General features: G+C 36.2%; 1 protein-coding gene across 6 annotated transcripts in view; it reads left to right on the top strand.

Annotated features, from left to right (window-relative positions):
• The window catches only part of IPP (intracisternal A particle-promoted polypeptide), a 41,725-nt gene that overhangs the window by 14,861 nt on the left and 9,954 nt on the right, over positions 1–16,910 (top strand). For 3 of the 6 annotated variants that reach the window (XM_015066872.3, XM_053213419.1, XM_015066871.3), the window contains exons 4-8: positions 774–929; positions 2,340–2,507; positions 8,345–8,482; positions 9,045–9,167; positions 11,737–11,957. In XM_015066872.3, the coding sequence (XP_014922358.1) occupies positions 774–929; positions 2,340–2,507; positions 8,345–8,482; positions 9,045–9,167; positions 11,737–11,957 (806 nt within the window). The remainder of the gene's footprint in view (positions 1–773; positions 930–2,339; positions 2,508–8,344; positions 8,483–9,044; positions 9,168–11,736; positions 11,958–16,910) is intronic. The other 3 variants (XM_053213422.1, XM_027059318.2, XM_015066873.3) reach the window with 2 other exon arrangements.

Genomic DNA, 16,910 nt, shown 5'->3' with positions numbered 1-16,910 from the left:
CCACCCAGGTGCCCCCCAAAGGATTTCTTTTAATGTTTTTTTCTTTGACTTCTCAGTTCTGCTTTATACCTGCTCATTCTACCTTTCCAAATTATTAGGCATTAGTGAGAATTCTCAAGATTTCCTTGGTTGACCTTGTTTCCTCAATATTGCTTCTAGGCTTCAAGGCTTGGAGATAGTCCCTTGCTGGCATATTTGGTGCCTTTGTGCAAATTAGAAAATAGTGCCCTTTCACAGGGCAAGATCTTAGAGCTTGCCAAGTGGGACACAGGTTGACTTTTATCCCCACTTCACCTCAGCTAAGGATCCTTGTGCAGGAACAATCTACCCAATCATGCTCAAAGTCTTTTTGAGGAGATGGACCTCGTTCCACTAGAATCTTTTGTTTCTTGTTTGACTATCATTTTTAAAAGTATATGACATAATTTTATATCTTTTTGTTTTTAAGTTGTAAATGTAGGTATTGGGCTATTTTATTTTTCCATTTTGTTGGATAATTGTGATCCTGTTTCACTTTGCCATCTTTGGAAATCCTAATGCATGTGTTTTCAAACTAGATATAATGAAGCATATTGTTAAAAACAATCTGATTTAGGGAAAGTATATTCTTTCGTAATAATGAGAAAAATAAAATTTGTATTGTAGGAAACAAGCACCATTGCTTGATGATGAGTTTTTATTTTTTGGTATTTGTATTTTATCTTTATAAGAACACGTTTTTTGAATATTATTTAAAAGTTGATTGAAACATTATCTTGTTAAACTTGCTTTAGGAGTGTCCGATTTCAATCTTCGTGTTGCGTTGCAAACACTTTTGAAAGAGTACTGTGAGGTGTGCAAATCTTCCAAAGAGAACAAATTTTGTAATTTTCTGCAGACATCTAAGGTTCGACCTCGGAAGAAAGCAAGAAAGTACCTGTATGCAGTAGGTGAGAACCTTTAAAAAGGTGATACAAATAATCTCTCTTTAGGATTAAAATCTTTCAATATTTTGTTATTTTACACATCAGAATATGCAGGTGTATCAAATAGGCATATTTAATTTCACATATAGACTACAGATTAAGAAATTGGGTAGTATAGTGGATACACCTAAGAATAAATAGCTGCTCATTTGACATCTATTATTCTGTGATCTCAATTGTTGGGTTCTTGGATTGCTCAATTATTGTCAAATAACTGACTTAAATACTACTTTAAAAGTTAAAAATGTGAATTCTAGTGAAAAATAAGGAAAATTTCAAAATTTTTGACTCTTCATGGTATTTTAGATGATTAGGGATTATAGGAACCAGTGGTCTCTAAAGTGTGAGTATACAGGATAATTCACAGTATCAGATGAACATATTAAAACCTCTTTTTTATTTTAAAAAGCATTAAACCTTATTAATATGTGACATATAGAGACAGATTGTCCAGATTTATATACATAATATTTTATATTCACTTTGTAATATGATTTATAATTTGTATATAATTAGATGTATGATATCATATATGCTATAATATATAAATACATAATTTTTGAATGCATGCTAAAGATTTTTTACTGATGGGATGTGTAGTTAAACAAGGGTTTCAACTCACTTTTTTTTTTTAATTTTTTTAATGTTTATTTCTTTTTGAGACAGAGAGAGACAGAGCATGAATGGGGGAGTGTCAGAGAGAGAGGGAGACACAGAATCCGAAGCAGGCTCCAGGCTCTGAGCACAGGCTCTGAGCCTCAGCTCAGAGCCCAACGCGGGGCTCAAACCCACAGACTGTGAGATCATGACCTGAGCCGAAGTCGGACGCTCAACCGACTGAGCCATCCAGGCGTCCCTCAACTCACTTTTTTTTAAGTGTATTTATTTTGAGAGAGAGAGAGAAAGCAGGGCAGAGAAAAAGGGAGAGAGAGAATCCCAAGCAGGTTCCACACTGTCAGTGTGCGGAGCCTGATGTGGGGCTCAGACTCATGAACTGTGAGATTGTGACCTGAACCAAAATCAAGAGTCAGTTGTTTGACTGAGCCACCCAGGCACCACTCAACTCACTATTTTTAATTGAAAAAAATGTTAATAGAAGTCATGATGAAAATTCCTAACTAGACAGTTAACCAGCTCCTTTTATGTTTTATCTGACATTCTGTTAGAACCAAAACCAGGTGGTAGAACACCGTAGTTGACTTCATTGCATTTAAGCCATAATCTTTCAGGACTTGGTGCATTTAAGAATAAAATATGTATATATGGCAGGCTTTAAAGCACTTATTCCTTGCTATGAAATAGTTAATTACTTAATGTCTGTCATTTGCGTATTTAAATAAAGGATTTGCTGTGTATCTCCTTTCCTTCGTTCAGGTGGATATACTCGGTTGCAGGGGGGTCGTTGGAGTGATAGCAGAGCCCTCAGCTGTGTAGAACGTTTTGACACCTTTAGCCAGTACTGGACCACTGTGTCTTCACTTCATCAGGCTCGATGTGGGCTGGGAGTAGCAGTTCTGGGAGGGATGGTTTACGCTATTGGAGGTAATAATGAAAATGTCTTCTTTCTGTTATTAGTCTCTAGTCATAAGTTGGCTGTATATATGCCTTATGTATATTGTTAGGTACTATGGGGTATACATAGATATGATTGTGTTCCATAAATATTTAATGAATAAATGAATGGAAGAAAGAAAAAGGAAACACAAGATATTGAATGTTTCAGACCAGAGGGATACTGTGATTTATCACGAGGCAGAATATTTAGTTTGCTTTTAATGAAAAGTTGTTTATAAAATGTGGCACCAGGGGCGCCTAGGTGGCTCAGTCGGTTAAGCGGCCGACTTTGGCTCAGGTCATGATCTCACGGTCTGTGAGTTCGAGCCCTGCGTCGGGCTCTGTGCTGACAGCTCAGAGCCTGGAGCCTGTTTAAGATTCTGTGTCTCCCTCTCTCTCTGCCCTTCCCCTGTTCATGCTCTGTCTCTCTCTGTCTCAAAAATAAATAAATGTTAAAAAAAAAATTTTTTTTTAATAAAAAAAATAAATAAATAAAATAAAATGTGGCACCAAAATTTAGGTCAGTGTTTGTGATAAAAATTGTTTTAATTTTGAAATTTAATTTCATATATTGGAAGCTGCATTACAAATCTTTTTTTTTTAGATTGGTCTTTTTAAATTTCTATTTATTTATTTATTTATTTATTTATAAAACATTTATTTATTTTTGAGAGAGAGAGAGGGTGGGGGTAGTAGAGGACAGAGAGAGAGAGAGAGAGAGAGAGAGAGAGAGAGAGAGAATTGCAAGCAGGATATACGCTTTCAGCAGAGAACCCGAAGTGGGGCTTGAACCCACTAACCGTGAGATCATGACCTGAGCTGACACCAAGAGTTGGATGCTTAACTGACTGAACCACCCAGGTGTCCCTCAAGTTTTTAGTGAAATACCAGTTAGTTAACATACAGTGTAATATTAGTTTCTGGTATAGGATTTATTGATTTAATCCTTAAATACCACACTTAGTGCCCATCACAACAAATGCCCTCCTTAATACCCATCATCCATTTAAACCATCCCCCCACCCACCTCCCATTTGTCCCATCTGGACATTGGGATATATGTCTTGATTGAAATCACTGTGTTTTCTAAAACTATTATTATGAATTATAAAATGATTAATAAAATTAAATAAAACAGGTTTCGGGGTGCCTGGATGGCTCAGTCAGTTAAGTGTCCAACTCTTGATTCCAGCTCTGGTAATGATCTCACAGTTTGTGAGATCGAGTCCTGCTTCAGGCTCTGCACTGACAGCACAGAGCCTGCTTGTGATTCTCTCTCTCCCTCTTTCTCTGCCTCTCCCCTGCTCTCACTCTCCAAATAAATATATAAATATTTTTTTAAAAAAGGCAAATGTTGTTTCCCATCAGAGGAGGAATCTAAAGAGAAATAAATGCTAACACTTTTAGATCAATATTTACTTCTGGCTAATTTGTCTTTATAGCAACAAGCCTAGGTAGGTCATCTCCAATCCTTAGAGCTAGTCTTTATGCTTTATTTCTACAGATTAGGCTAAAACACAAAAAGTTGTATATTGAAAATTTTGTTATTTTAAACTATGATACTGTCAAGTTAAAATGAGAGAGATACAGGGTGTCTGGGTGGCTCAGTTGGTTAAGTGTCCAGCTTCAGGTCATGATCTCACAGTTTGTGAGTTCAATCCCCACGTCTGATTCTGTGCTGATGGTGCAGAGCCTGCTTAGGATTCTCTCTCTCTCTCTCTCTCTCTCTCTCTCTCTCTCTGCTCCTTCCCCCCCCCCCCCGCTCATGTACGCGCACGCTCTCTCTCTCAAAATAAATAAGTAAACTTTTAAAAAAGTTTAAAAAATAAAAATAAATAAAATGAGAGAGATGTAGAGAATATTTGATTTTTTACTTGTCTTTTGGAGGGAACACAATTGTCCCTTAAAAACAGTTCATTAAGTCAATAAATGCCATGGTGGATCCAAAAATCCCGACAAAGAAATAAAAGTTTTAAGCAGTAACTTTCTGTCAGCATAAAGACCATTATTACATGTAATCTTTGACTAGAACTCTAACAGCTCTTTTTATATACATTTTGGTGATTGTGGATAGTTTCATTGCATGAACTCTTCTGTTTAACCGAGGGTCACAGTGTCCTAGGTGACACTTGCATATATTTGTGTCCCTTCTTGTGATTCCACAGAAATACTTATGGGTACCTTTCAAAAATGCTGTGACTTCACTAATTTATTATTTATTTATTTATTTGTTTATTATTTTTTTAAGTAGGTTCCACACCCAATGTGGGGCTTAAACTCACGACTCTGAGATCAAGGGCCGCATGTTCTACCAACTTGAGTCAGCCAGGTGTCCCAACTTGGCCTACTATTATTAATGCTAACAACATTGCTGGGGCACCTGGATGGCTCAGTTTGTTAAGCAACCAACTTCGGCTCAGGTCACGATCTCCCAGTCGGTAAGTTCAAGCCCTGCTTGGGGCTCTGTGCTGATAGCTCAGAGCCTGGAGCCTGCTTCAGATTCTGTGTCTCCCTCTGTCTTTGCCCCTCCCCTACTCATACTCTGTCTCTCTCTCTCAAAAGTAAACATTAAAAAATTTTTTTAATACTATCAACATTGTCATCTTAAGATATTTTGTAATATATAATTTTTTTAAGTTTTTATTTACTCATTTATTTTGAGAGAGACAGAGTCCAAGCGAGCAGGGAGGGGCAGAGAGAGAGGGAAACAGAATCCCAAGAAGGCTCCGCACTGTCTGTGCAGAGCCCTGATGTGGGACTCAACCTCATGAAATCATGAGATTATGACCTGAGCTGAAATCAAGAATTGGACATTTAACCGACTGAGCCACCCAAGCGCCCCCATAATATGTAATTTTAAAGTAATGTTTATCATTAAAGCACTTCAGGTTTGTGGAAGAAAATTTGGCTGAAATTGAAGCATATGAAAAAATAAAAATCACACATACTCTAATCATGCCACCCAGAGATAATCAGAATATTTGGTTTATTCTAGATATGTACATATCTGGCTTAATATTCTAAATATTATTTGTAAAAATTAAGATATAATTTACATACCATAAAATCCACCATTTGAAGTATACAGTTCAGTGATTTTTAGCATATTCACAAAGTTGTGCAACCATTATCACTGTCTAATTCCAAACATTTTTATCACCGCAAAAAGCTGTTCTTATTATTTAGAAAGATTTTCATATCAGTGCAGAGAATTATTTACAAGCCATGTTCCCAGACTCCAGTCAAGGGTCAATCTGGCAAGCAGGACTTTCTAAGGATGGGCAGTCTCAGGCCTGCTGTGCTGATTCTTTTCTGCACAGTAGTTTTGTAGCATTCAGGATTCTAGGCCTTCCTAAAGTTATATGTGCTGCAAATACCTTTTGCTACTCTACTCCTTTATCTTTCACTCTCCTTATGGTAGCTTTTTTTCTTTATGATATCTTTTGATAAACAGATGGTTTTCATTTTAATGTAGCCAACTCCAACTCTATTATTTTTTCCCCTTTATGGTTAATGTTTCTTGTATTTTTTATTTTTAAATGTTTATTTTTTGAGAGAGGGAGGAGGTGCAGAGAGAGAGGGAGACAGAGGATCTGAAGCAGGCTCCATGCTGACAGCAGAGAGCCCACGGCGGGGCTTAAATTCATGAACTGTGAGATCATGACCTGAGCCGAAGTTGAGTTAACCAGCTGAGCCACCCAGACACCTCTCTTGTATCTTTGTAGAGAAATCCTCCCCTACTCCAAAGTCATAAGTTTATATATGCCTTTATTGTTTCTTAAATTTTTAGTTATGTCATTTACATGTATATCTGTAATCCACCTGGAATTGAGTTTTTATAGACAGTATGAGTAGGCAACCAGTTTCATTTTTTCCCTTGTATATATAAGCAATTATTCCAGCATAAAAGGCTTTTGTTTCCCCACTGCTGTGCAGTGCAAACTCTTTCACATATCAAGTAATCATACATGTGTGTATCTGTTTCTAGAATTTCGTTTCTATTCTGTTTGGACTTTCTGTGTATCCCTATCTTAATTACTATAGCTCTATTTTAAGTCTTATAAGTTTATCTGACAGGACAGTTTCTCTCATTATTCTCGTGTGGGAGTGCTTGGCTATTCTAGGCCCTTTGTACTTCCATATAAATTTTAGTATCAGTTCCTCAAATCTGTTTGTTTTTTTGTCAATTCTGTTTTTAAAAATAATGTATGATTCCACTTATATGAGGTACTTAGAGTAGTCAAAATAATAAAAGATGGAAAGTATAATGGTGTGCCTGGGGCTAGGGAAGTGGAGAATGGGGAGTTGTTTTTCTTTTTTTTAATGTTTATTTTTGAGAGAGAGAGAGAGAGAGAGAGAGCATGAGTGGGGGAGGGTCAAAGGGAGAGGGGGACACAGAATCCCAGGCAGGCTCCAGGCTTCAAACTATCAGCAGAGAGCCTGATGTGGGGCTTGAACCCACAGACCTTGCAATCATGACCTGGGCCTAAGTCAGCCGCTAAGCCTACTGAGCCACCCAAGCGCCCCAGGGAGTTATTGTTTAAATCAGGATAGTGTTTCAGTTTTACAAGATGTAAAGAGTTATAGGGGGATGGTGGTGATGGCTGCACAAAAATGTGAATGTGTTTCACATCACTGAACTCTACACTTAAAAATGGTTAAGATGGTAAATTTTATGTTACTTGTATTTTAGCACAATAAAAAAGAAAACATGTTTCAAATTGGGATCACATTAAATCTACAAATCAGTTTGGGGATAATCGTCTTTACGTTGACTCTTCTAATTCATGAATGTGATATCTCTTCATTTACTTAGGTATTCCTTAATTTAAAATTTTATCTAGGGGCACCTAGTGCAGTTGGTTAAGCATCAGACTCTTGATTTTGGCTCAGGTCATGATCTCACAGTTCGTGAGTTTGAGCCCCACATTGGTCTCTGTGCTGACAGCACGGAGGCTGCTTGGGATTCTCTCTTCTTCTCTCTCTGCCCCACCTCACCTCGCATGAGCTCTTCCTTTCTCTCTCAAAAATAAATAATGTTAAAAAAATAAAACTCTATTTAAATGAAGTGTATAAATTTTATCTGTAGATGTATTGTACAATCTTTGATTAGATTTAATTCTAGGTATGGTATTTTTTAAAATTCTATTTTAAGTGGTATCTTTTTAGAAATTTTGGGGCACCTGGGTGGCTCAGTCGGTTAAGCGTCTGACTTCAGCTCGGGTCATGCTTTCATGGTTTGTGAGTTTGAGCCCCGCATCAGGCTCTGTGCTGCCAGCTCAGAGTTTGGAGCCTGCTTCAGATTCTGTGTCTCCCGCTCTCTCTGCCCCTCCCCTGCTCACACTGTCTCCACCTCTCAAAAATAAACAAACATTGAAAAAAATTACAAAAAAAAAAAAAAGAAGAAGAAATTTTATTTTCTGTTTGTTGCTAGATAAGGATTGCATTAAAACTCAAATTGTACCAGAGCTAGCTATCCAAACTAATGCATGAAAAAATATAGAAGTGTTAAAATATAAATTTCATCCTCAATAATTACATGGATTATTTGGGTGGTAGAATTGGAAATAGATAATAGGGAAATTATGCCTTTGTTTCATTAAGTGGACTTTAATAAATGAAAGTGCTATTGATTTATAATAACACTAGGCAAATGAATTTTATTGTTTTTATTTTTTTTCTGGGCAAATGAATTTTAATGAATAGTAAAAAATCAGACAATAGTTGAATCTCTGATAACATGAATACTACTGAGTATTGTATTATGGTTCTAGGCTATTAGCATTACTAAACCTTCTGATATGTGTTTCTTTTATTGAACTCAGGTGAGAAGGATTCAATGATTTTTGACTGTACTGAATGCTATGATCCGGTTACTAAACAGTGGACAACTGTAGCTTCGATGAATCACCCCCGCTGTGGCTTGGGAGTGTGTGTGTGTTATGGGGCTATCTATGCTTTGGGTAATTATGCTGTCCAGTTCAGTTTAAGGATATCTAGTATTATTTTAATTTTTAGATTCTGATTACATTAGAAATTTTCCTTCCCTCCTATAAGAAACTTATGCCTTTTCAGCTTTATAAATTTTTATTTTCAAAATTGAATTATGTAGAGAATATTGTCAAGTATAGAGCTCTTAGAAGGAGAGGGGGATAAAGTATAGATGAGATAGATGTCCAGTGGAGCATTTTAAATCTTCACATTTTAAATTTGGGCAACCATTCTGAATATGCAGAAGTTGTTTTAAGAGGTAGTTTTGTAAAGTACCATATTTCTTAAGCAATATGGGTTTGTTTTTGTTTTGTTTTTTAAATGTCTAATGAAAACTAAGCAGAGAGTTAAGATCCATATAGTCAGATTCTAACTTTTCATATGATCTTGGACAAATCATTGATAATGTGCTAATCATTCACAATGTAAATCTGCTCCATATGATAATCATTCACAATATAAAGTTGTTTGCTAAGGTGTTTTTCATAAATAAGACTCCTTTATCCAGAAATAACATTTTCTATTTGGTTACAGGTGGATGGGTTGGAGCTGAGATAGGGAACACCATTGAACGATTTGATCCTGATGAAAATAAATGGGAAGTAGTTGGCAACATGGCTATGTCACGCTACTACTTTGGGTGTTGTGAAATGCAAGGTAATTGCTTTCTAAAAACTTTTTCCTGAAGAAATATTTTTGAAAAAAAGAAACTTGAGGCTTTATTTTCACAAGAGTATATTTTATGTCTGTTAATATTGAATGGTTGACACTAACAGTATTGAAGTTTTGCTTTTAAATGTTTTATATGTTTTAACCTCTTAGGTCCTTATTTCTGTATTGCCAAAATAATCATTTTTTCCAAAATAAACAAAACTAGAATTAAAAATTACAGATAGGCACAAATACCTAACTAGCAAAATAAACATTTGAACCTTCATCTTTGTCATTTTCTCTCCCATGCAGTCCTTAGTATTTCTAAGTAGGAAGAGGATATAAAAAATGATCTTCACTGTCTCTTTTGGCTTTTTCAGTGTTTTCTCACAGGGCACATTGCGATTCAATCCATACAGAATATAATGCTATGACAGATTTGAAAAATGTTGTACTGCGTATTAAAATGGTACACAAACATTATTTTAATTGTCTACTATATCCTGAGAAGTAGTTGGTAAGCACTCCAAATTCTTTGTCCAGAGTTGGAGAGCAGATTTATATGTACCTGTAGAGTAATGAGCAGTCTGCTCATTGTTACGATAACTCAACCAGCTGTTCCTAGGTCAAGTTCTTTCTGTTTTGTGAGTACCTTCTCAGACTTTCACTAGCATTTAGATGTTCAGATTACATGGTACAGACTATATCGTGTAATATTATAGTGTTCTCTAATTGTTTTGTATTTATTACTTTCATTTTCCCATGCAAATCAGGTGTTCTGAGACTAAGTTTCCAGTGTGGAGGTAGGGGGAAGTTTCCCTCCTACTAACAAGTGGTTTTCAGAACACCAACTGGGTGTTGGAGAATTCACCTCACTTCTAACACTATGTACCCATACCTGGAGATAGCCTCAAATTCCACAGATTTTGAGATTGAAGGCTCAGTCCTATAAGACACTCATCCTTACCAGGCTCTTACCTGTGCTTCTGATGGACTGGCTATAGATTGGAGGTTCTAACTTCTTTTGGGTTCAATTAATTTGCTAGAGCAGCTCACAGAACTCAGAGGAAATGTCACTTACTACTAAAAGGATATAACTCAGGAATAGCTAGGTGGAAGAGATGCATAGGAGATGTTATGGGGAAGGGGTGCGGAACTTTCATGCCCTCTCCAGGTGTGCCAGTGTCCTCACATCTCCATATGTTACCAACCCAGAAGCTCTACAAATCCTGTCCTTTTGGATTAAAAAACAATTTTTTTTTTAATGTTTATTTATTTTTGAGAGAGAGAGAGGCAGAGCACGGCCAGGGGAAGGGCATAGAGAGAGAGAGACACAGGATCTGAAGCAGGCTCCAGGCTCAGCACAGAGCCCAAAGCAGGACTCAGTCCAGGGCTCAAACTCAAAGCCGCAAAATCATGACCTGAGCCGAAGTCAGGCGCTTAACCAACTGAGCCACCCAGGTGCCCCATGTCCTTTTGGATTTTTATGGAGGCTTCATTACATAGGCATGAGTGATTAATCATTGGCCATTGGTGATTGATTCAACCTCTAGAACCTCTCCTCTCCCCAGAAGGTCAGGGCGTGAGACTGAAAGTTCCAACACTCAAATCACAAGGTTGGCTCCTTTAGCAACCAGTCCCCATCCTTAAGTACTTTCCGAAAGTTACCTCGTTAACATAACAAAAGACACCCTTATCACTCTTAACAGTTCGGAAATTCTAAGGGTTCAGGTTGCTGTGAGCTAGGGACTGTGGATGAAGACCAAATATAGATGAGAAATATATATTTGGCCATCTTATAAACCACAGTGTTGCACCTTCGAAAACTACGGAGTTAGAGAGGCATCTTGGAGATTATTCCCACCCCTTTATAGAGGAGCAAGCTAGAGATCAGGAAGGTTGTGTGTTCTTTTTCACAGCCCGTTACTGGCAAAGTTGGAACTAGAACCCACATTCACTGACATTTAGCACACATTTCTTAAAATGCCATTATATGGGAAACAATGCTAGGCATTCAAAAATAATTGTAGATTGTCAGGACCATTAGTTTCAAATCAAATTTAATCAGGAACTCACTGTGAATTACATTCTCTTGTACTCTGGTGATTGATCCTGATACCTTAATCTAGCCATATAACTATTATAATTTGAATTCACTTCTCTGTGTCCATTTGAGCAACAGGTAGGCTGTCACAAACAAGGCTATGTCATTCCCAGTTTAAGTGCCTGGCATTTTTTTTTAGGGGGAAAAAAAATCCCTCTCCCTTTTTTACCTTATGGTAGCAGTGGTTCTGGAACTTGAGATCATCAGGCAGACAATAAGATGAGAAAACCTTGTTTGACAGATTGTTTTGTTACAGCATTGTAAGTTCGTTGAAAATTAAATGCCACTTTATACCTCTAAATCTTTGTAACATGCTTACGTGTGAGCTATGTTATACTAGACAGAAGTCAATTTTCTCTCTTAAAAGGCTATTGTGAGCTCTATGTTAAATATAGCATCAGCATAGCAGACATATTACTTTTTATAATATTTATATTCTATTTCCTGTAAAATTTTCTATCCTGTTTCCAGGTTTAATTTACGTAATTGGGGGCATCAGCAATGAAGGAATAGAGCTTCGTTCTTTTGAAGTATATGATCCACTTTCTAAGCGTTGGTCTCCACTTCCTCCAATGGGAACCAGGAGAGCATATCTTGGAGTGGCTGCACTTAATGATTGTATCTATTCTGTTGGAGGATGGAATGAGACACAAGATGCTCTTCATACTGTAGAAAAATATTCCTTCGAAGAGGTAGGGTGGATGATTTCAGTGTTTAATATCCTATTATTTTTTTAGTGTCTATAAGATCTGTAGTGATATGCACTTTTTCATTCATGATATTGATCATCTGTAGGTTTTTTTTTTTATTTTCAAAGAACCAACTTTGGTATCATAGATTTTTTTTTCTATTGATTGCCCATCTTCTATTTCATTGATTTCTGTTTCTATTTTTTTCTTCTGTTTTGTTTGTTTTTTTTTTTTTTTGGTTTAATTTGCATGTTTTTCTAGATTCTTTAAGTAGAAGCTTAAATGATTGATTTTAGACTTTCCTTTTTTTATATTGTAAATGTTTAAAACTATATTTTCAAGTCCTGCTTTAAGTGGCTCCCACACATTTTGATATGTTGTATTTTAATTAGCACTTATCTTGAAATACCTTCTAATTTCCCTGGCAATTTTTTTTTGACCAGTGAATTGTTAGAAGTATGTTATTTGATTTCCAAATACTTGGCAATTTTCCAGATCTTTGTGTTACTGATTTCTAATTTAATTCCATTATGATCAGAGAGCATACTTTATATGATTTCTGTCTTGGTAAATGTTTTGTGTCCACCTGAAAGGAATTTGTATTCTACTCTTTAGTGTTCTATAAATGTGAATTAAGTCAAGTTGGTTAGTGTTATTCGAGTCTTCCCTAGTCTTTTCTTTTCAACTTGTCCAATTGTTTTGTCAACTATTAAGAAAGAAGTATTGAAATCTCCAAGTGTAATTATGGATTTGTCTGTTTCTCCTTTCATTTCTGTCAGGTTTTACCTCAAATGTAGGAGTCAAGAGCAGGCCGCCCTAAAATGTACCACTTTGGCATATTATTTTAAATAAAAGTTACTTATGAGACCACTTGTGCAAGAAGGATATTCAGACCCTCCTTTCTCCCCCTAAAAGCAGGAAATAAATCTCTCACTTGAAAGGTACCTTTCCTGTACCAGGAAATAAAGAGGTATCACCAGAGATGGGAAATGTAGAGCCAAGAAGGGTGTATAAACAGCCCTTATTATTTTTGTTTTTACTAGTTTACTCTCAGGGGGCTCCTGGGTGGCTCAGTCAGTTGAACATCTGACTTCAGCTCAGGTCATGATCTTACGGTTCATGAGTTTGAGCCCCACATCGGGATGTCAGCGCAGGGCCTGCTTTGGATCTCCTGTCCCCCTGTCTCTCTGCCCCTCCCTGACTTGGTCTCTCCCTCTGCCCCTGTCTCTCTCTCTCTCAAAATTAAATAAACATTAAAAAAAAAACAACCTAATTTACTGTCAGAACCCAAATTCTTTTTACAATTCCTTACTAATTGAAGCTCCAAAAGTTAATTTTACTTTGTCCTGTCAATCCCCCACAAATTTATTCTCTCTTTGTTTAAAACGTATAGAAACCACCTGCCTTTGTCACTTTTTTAGGTCTCAATTACATTATTGGGCCTTTGTGCGCAAGTAATAAAACTTTTTTTCTCTTGTTAATCTGTCTCATGTAAATTTAATTCTTAGTCCAGCTGGAAGACCTTAAGGGTAAAGGAGGAATTTTCCCTTCCCTGCACATATTTTGAATCTCTGTTATTAAGTGTGTACAGGTTGGGATTATTATGTCTTCTTGATGAAATTGATCCTTTCATAGTCATGAAATATTTGTTTTTATCTTTGGTATTATGTTTTGTTCTGAAGTCTACTTTGTCTGATATTAATATAATCATTGATGTGGCCAAGCTATCTTTTGACTATTATTTGCATGGTACATCTTTTTCTTTCCTTCTACTTTAAATCTATCTATATCTTTACAAGTTGCATCTCTTGTAAGGTAACATACAGTTGTAGTCTCTTTTTTTATTTATTTTTTAAGTTCATTTACTTAGAGAGCAAGCAGGGGAGGGGCAGAGAGAGAAGGAGAGAGAGAATCCCAAGCAGGTTCCTTACGGTTAGCACAGAGCCCAGTGCGGGGCTCAAACTCCCAAACTGTGAGATCTATGACCTGAGCCAAAACCGAGAGTCAGATGCTTAACCAACTAAGTCACCCAGGTGACCCAGTTGTAGTCTCTTTTTAATCCAGTTTGACAGTTTCTTGCCTTTCAAATGGAGTCTTTAGAGTTTTTACTATTTATATGTAATGTAATTACAAATATGATTGGTTTCTAGACTCCTGTTTTGCTGTTTTTCTATTTCTACAATTCTTTCATTTTTCCCTCCTCTTTTCTGTCTTTATGTCAATTGTTTTAGTATTCTATTTGATCTCTTTTGTCCAATTAACTATAACTCTTCACCTTTTTCTTAGTGGTTATTGTAGGGTTTATATTATGTATTATACATATTTATACTATATATATATGTATGTATGATCAAGGCTACCTTTGCATTATATCATACCACTTTTTTTTTTTTTATTTAAACCACTTCTTTTTTGTTTTAACTTTTTTTTTTTAATGTTTATTGATCTTTGAGAGAGACAGAGTGTGAGCTGGGGAGGGACAGAGAGAGAGGGGAGACACAGAATCTGAAGCAGGCTCTAGGCTCTGAGCTGTCAGCACAGAGACTGACATGAGTTTGGAACTCATGAACCATGAGATCATGACCTGAGCTGAAGTTGGATGCTAAACAAACTGAGCCACCCAGGCACCCCTAAAAGTTTTTTTTAATTCGAGTATAGTTGACACCCCAAACCACTTCACTTTGAATGTCAGAAACTTACAAAAATATACTTTCATTTTCCCATTTTCCATTCTTTGTGCTTTTGTTATACATTTTACTTCTACATATGTTGTAAACCCCATAATACCTTTTGTTATATTTGCTTTAAAAAGTTATATTTAACATAAAATTTTAATGTGAAAGTCTTTTATAATTATGTATATATTTATCATTCCTAGTTTTATTCTTTTCTATAGAACTAAGTTTTCATCTCATAACATTTTGTGTTAGCATGAAGAACTAACTTCTCTTTAATATTTCTTTTAGTGTTGGTCTGCTGGCGTTGATTCACTCTCGTTCATTTTCTGAACGGTTTTCTTTTGCCTTCATTTTTTGAAAGATATATATTTTTTTCTTTTTTTAATGTTTATTTTTGAGAAAGAGGGAGACAGAGCACGAGCAGCAGAGGGACAGAGAAAGAGGGAGACACAGAATCTGAAGCAGGCTCCAGGCTCTGAGCTGTCAGCACAGACCCCGATGTGGGGCTGGAACTCACAAGCCATGAGATCATGACCTGAGTCAGATGCTTAACTGACTGAGCCACCCAGGTGCCCCAAAAGATATTTTACTGAGCACAGAATTTTATGGGTTTTTTTTTTCCCCCGTTGCTTAAAAGGCGTTGTTTATCTTCTTGCACTGTTTCTGATGGGAAGTCAGTAGTCATTCTTATCCTTGTTCCCTTGTACGTGTCTTTTTTTCTTTGGAGGCTTTTACAATTTTCTCTTTATCATAGGTTTCCAATATTTGATTATGGTGTGTCCTGTTGGAGTTTTGTGTTTAATCTGCTTGGAATTCACTGAACTCCTTGAATTTGTAGGATTATAGCTTTCATCAAATTAAATGTTTTCAGCCATATTTCCTTAGATTTTCTTAGATTTTCTGAGACTCCAATAACATGCCCAGGTCCTACAGGTTACTGAGATTCTGTTAATTTTTCCGCATCTTTTCTCTCTCTGTGCTTCAGTTTTGTTTTCTGTTTTTTGTTTTGTTTTTTTGCTATACAGCTTCACTGAGGCATACTTGATAAAAATTGTATAGATTTAAGGTGTATAATTTGATGTTTTGATATACATTATGAAATGATTACCAAATCAAACTGATTAGCATATTCATCACATCACAGTTTCCTTTTCTTTTTTTTCCATTTTACTAAAGTCTGTATTAGTCATTCTAATTTTTATTTAATTTTTTTTAATGTTCATTTATTTTTGAGAGAGAGAGGGAGACCCAGACTATTAAGCAGGCTCCAGGCTCTGAGCTGTCAGCACAGAGCCCGATGTGGGCTCGAACTCACAAACCGTGAGATCATGACCTGAGCCAAAGTCGGATGCTCAATCCACTGAGCCACCCAGGCGCCCCTCTAATTTTTTTTTAATCCCAGTATTGTTAACATACAGTGTTGTATTAGTTTCAGGTTCTCTTTTCCTTTTTTTGTGTGTGGTGAGAGTACTTAAGATCTGCTTTCTTACCAAATTTCAAGTATACAGTATAGTATTATTAACTATAGTCACCATGCTATATGTTAGATCTTTAGAACTTACTCATCCTGTATAAGTGAAACTTTGTGCTTCAGTTTGGATAGTTACTCTTGCTGTGTTTTCAAGTTTATTAATCTATATTGACTTCTAATATGCAGTGTCTAATTCCATTTAAGGAATTTTTCACTTCAAATATATTTTTAGCTCTAAAAGATATTTTTGGGTTTTTTTTTTTATGTCTTCCATTTCTCTCATCATGTCCATGTTTTCCTTTAGATCCTTGAACATATTTATAACATCTGTTTTGAAGTCCTTGTCTGCTGATTCCATTATTATCATCACTTTTGGACCTGTGTCTGTTGAAATTTTTTCTTTCTGGTTTGAGTCACATTCTTCCTGCTTTTCCACATTTTTAGTAACTGTCGTTTGGATGGTGGACACTGTGAATGTTATATTGCTCAGTGTTTGGATTTTATTTTCTTCTTTTAACTGTTGGTAAACAGTTACATCATTTGCAAATCAGATTGATTCTTTTGAAAAATGTTCTTAAGCTTTGTAGGGAAGGTCTAGAGTAGTCTTTCTTGTAGGTCTCCTTCTAAAGAATGACCCTTCTTGAGTCTCTGCTAATGTCCTAGGTATTCAGCAAGGTTTCTTTATTTTGGCTACTCAAAACTAGAATGTCCTCTAGCCTTGTGTGAGCTCTGGGAATTGTTCAGCTTACACCTCCTATCAAGGAAAACAGTTTTTGTTGTCACAATATTTTTGACACCAAATATGTA

The sequence above is a fragment of the Acinonyx jubatus genome, chromosome C1, assembly GCF_027475565.1.
Source record: "Acinonyx jubatus isolate Ajub_Pintada_27869175 chromosome C1, VMU_Ajub_asm_v1.0, whole genome shotgun sequence".
In the NCBI taxonomy this organism is placed as follows: domain Eukaryota; kingdom Metazoa; phylum Chordata; class Mammalia; order Carnivora; family Felidae; genus Acinonyx; species Acinonyx jubatus.
This window is presented reverse-complemented; position numbering and strand designations above follow the sequence as displayed.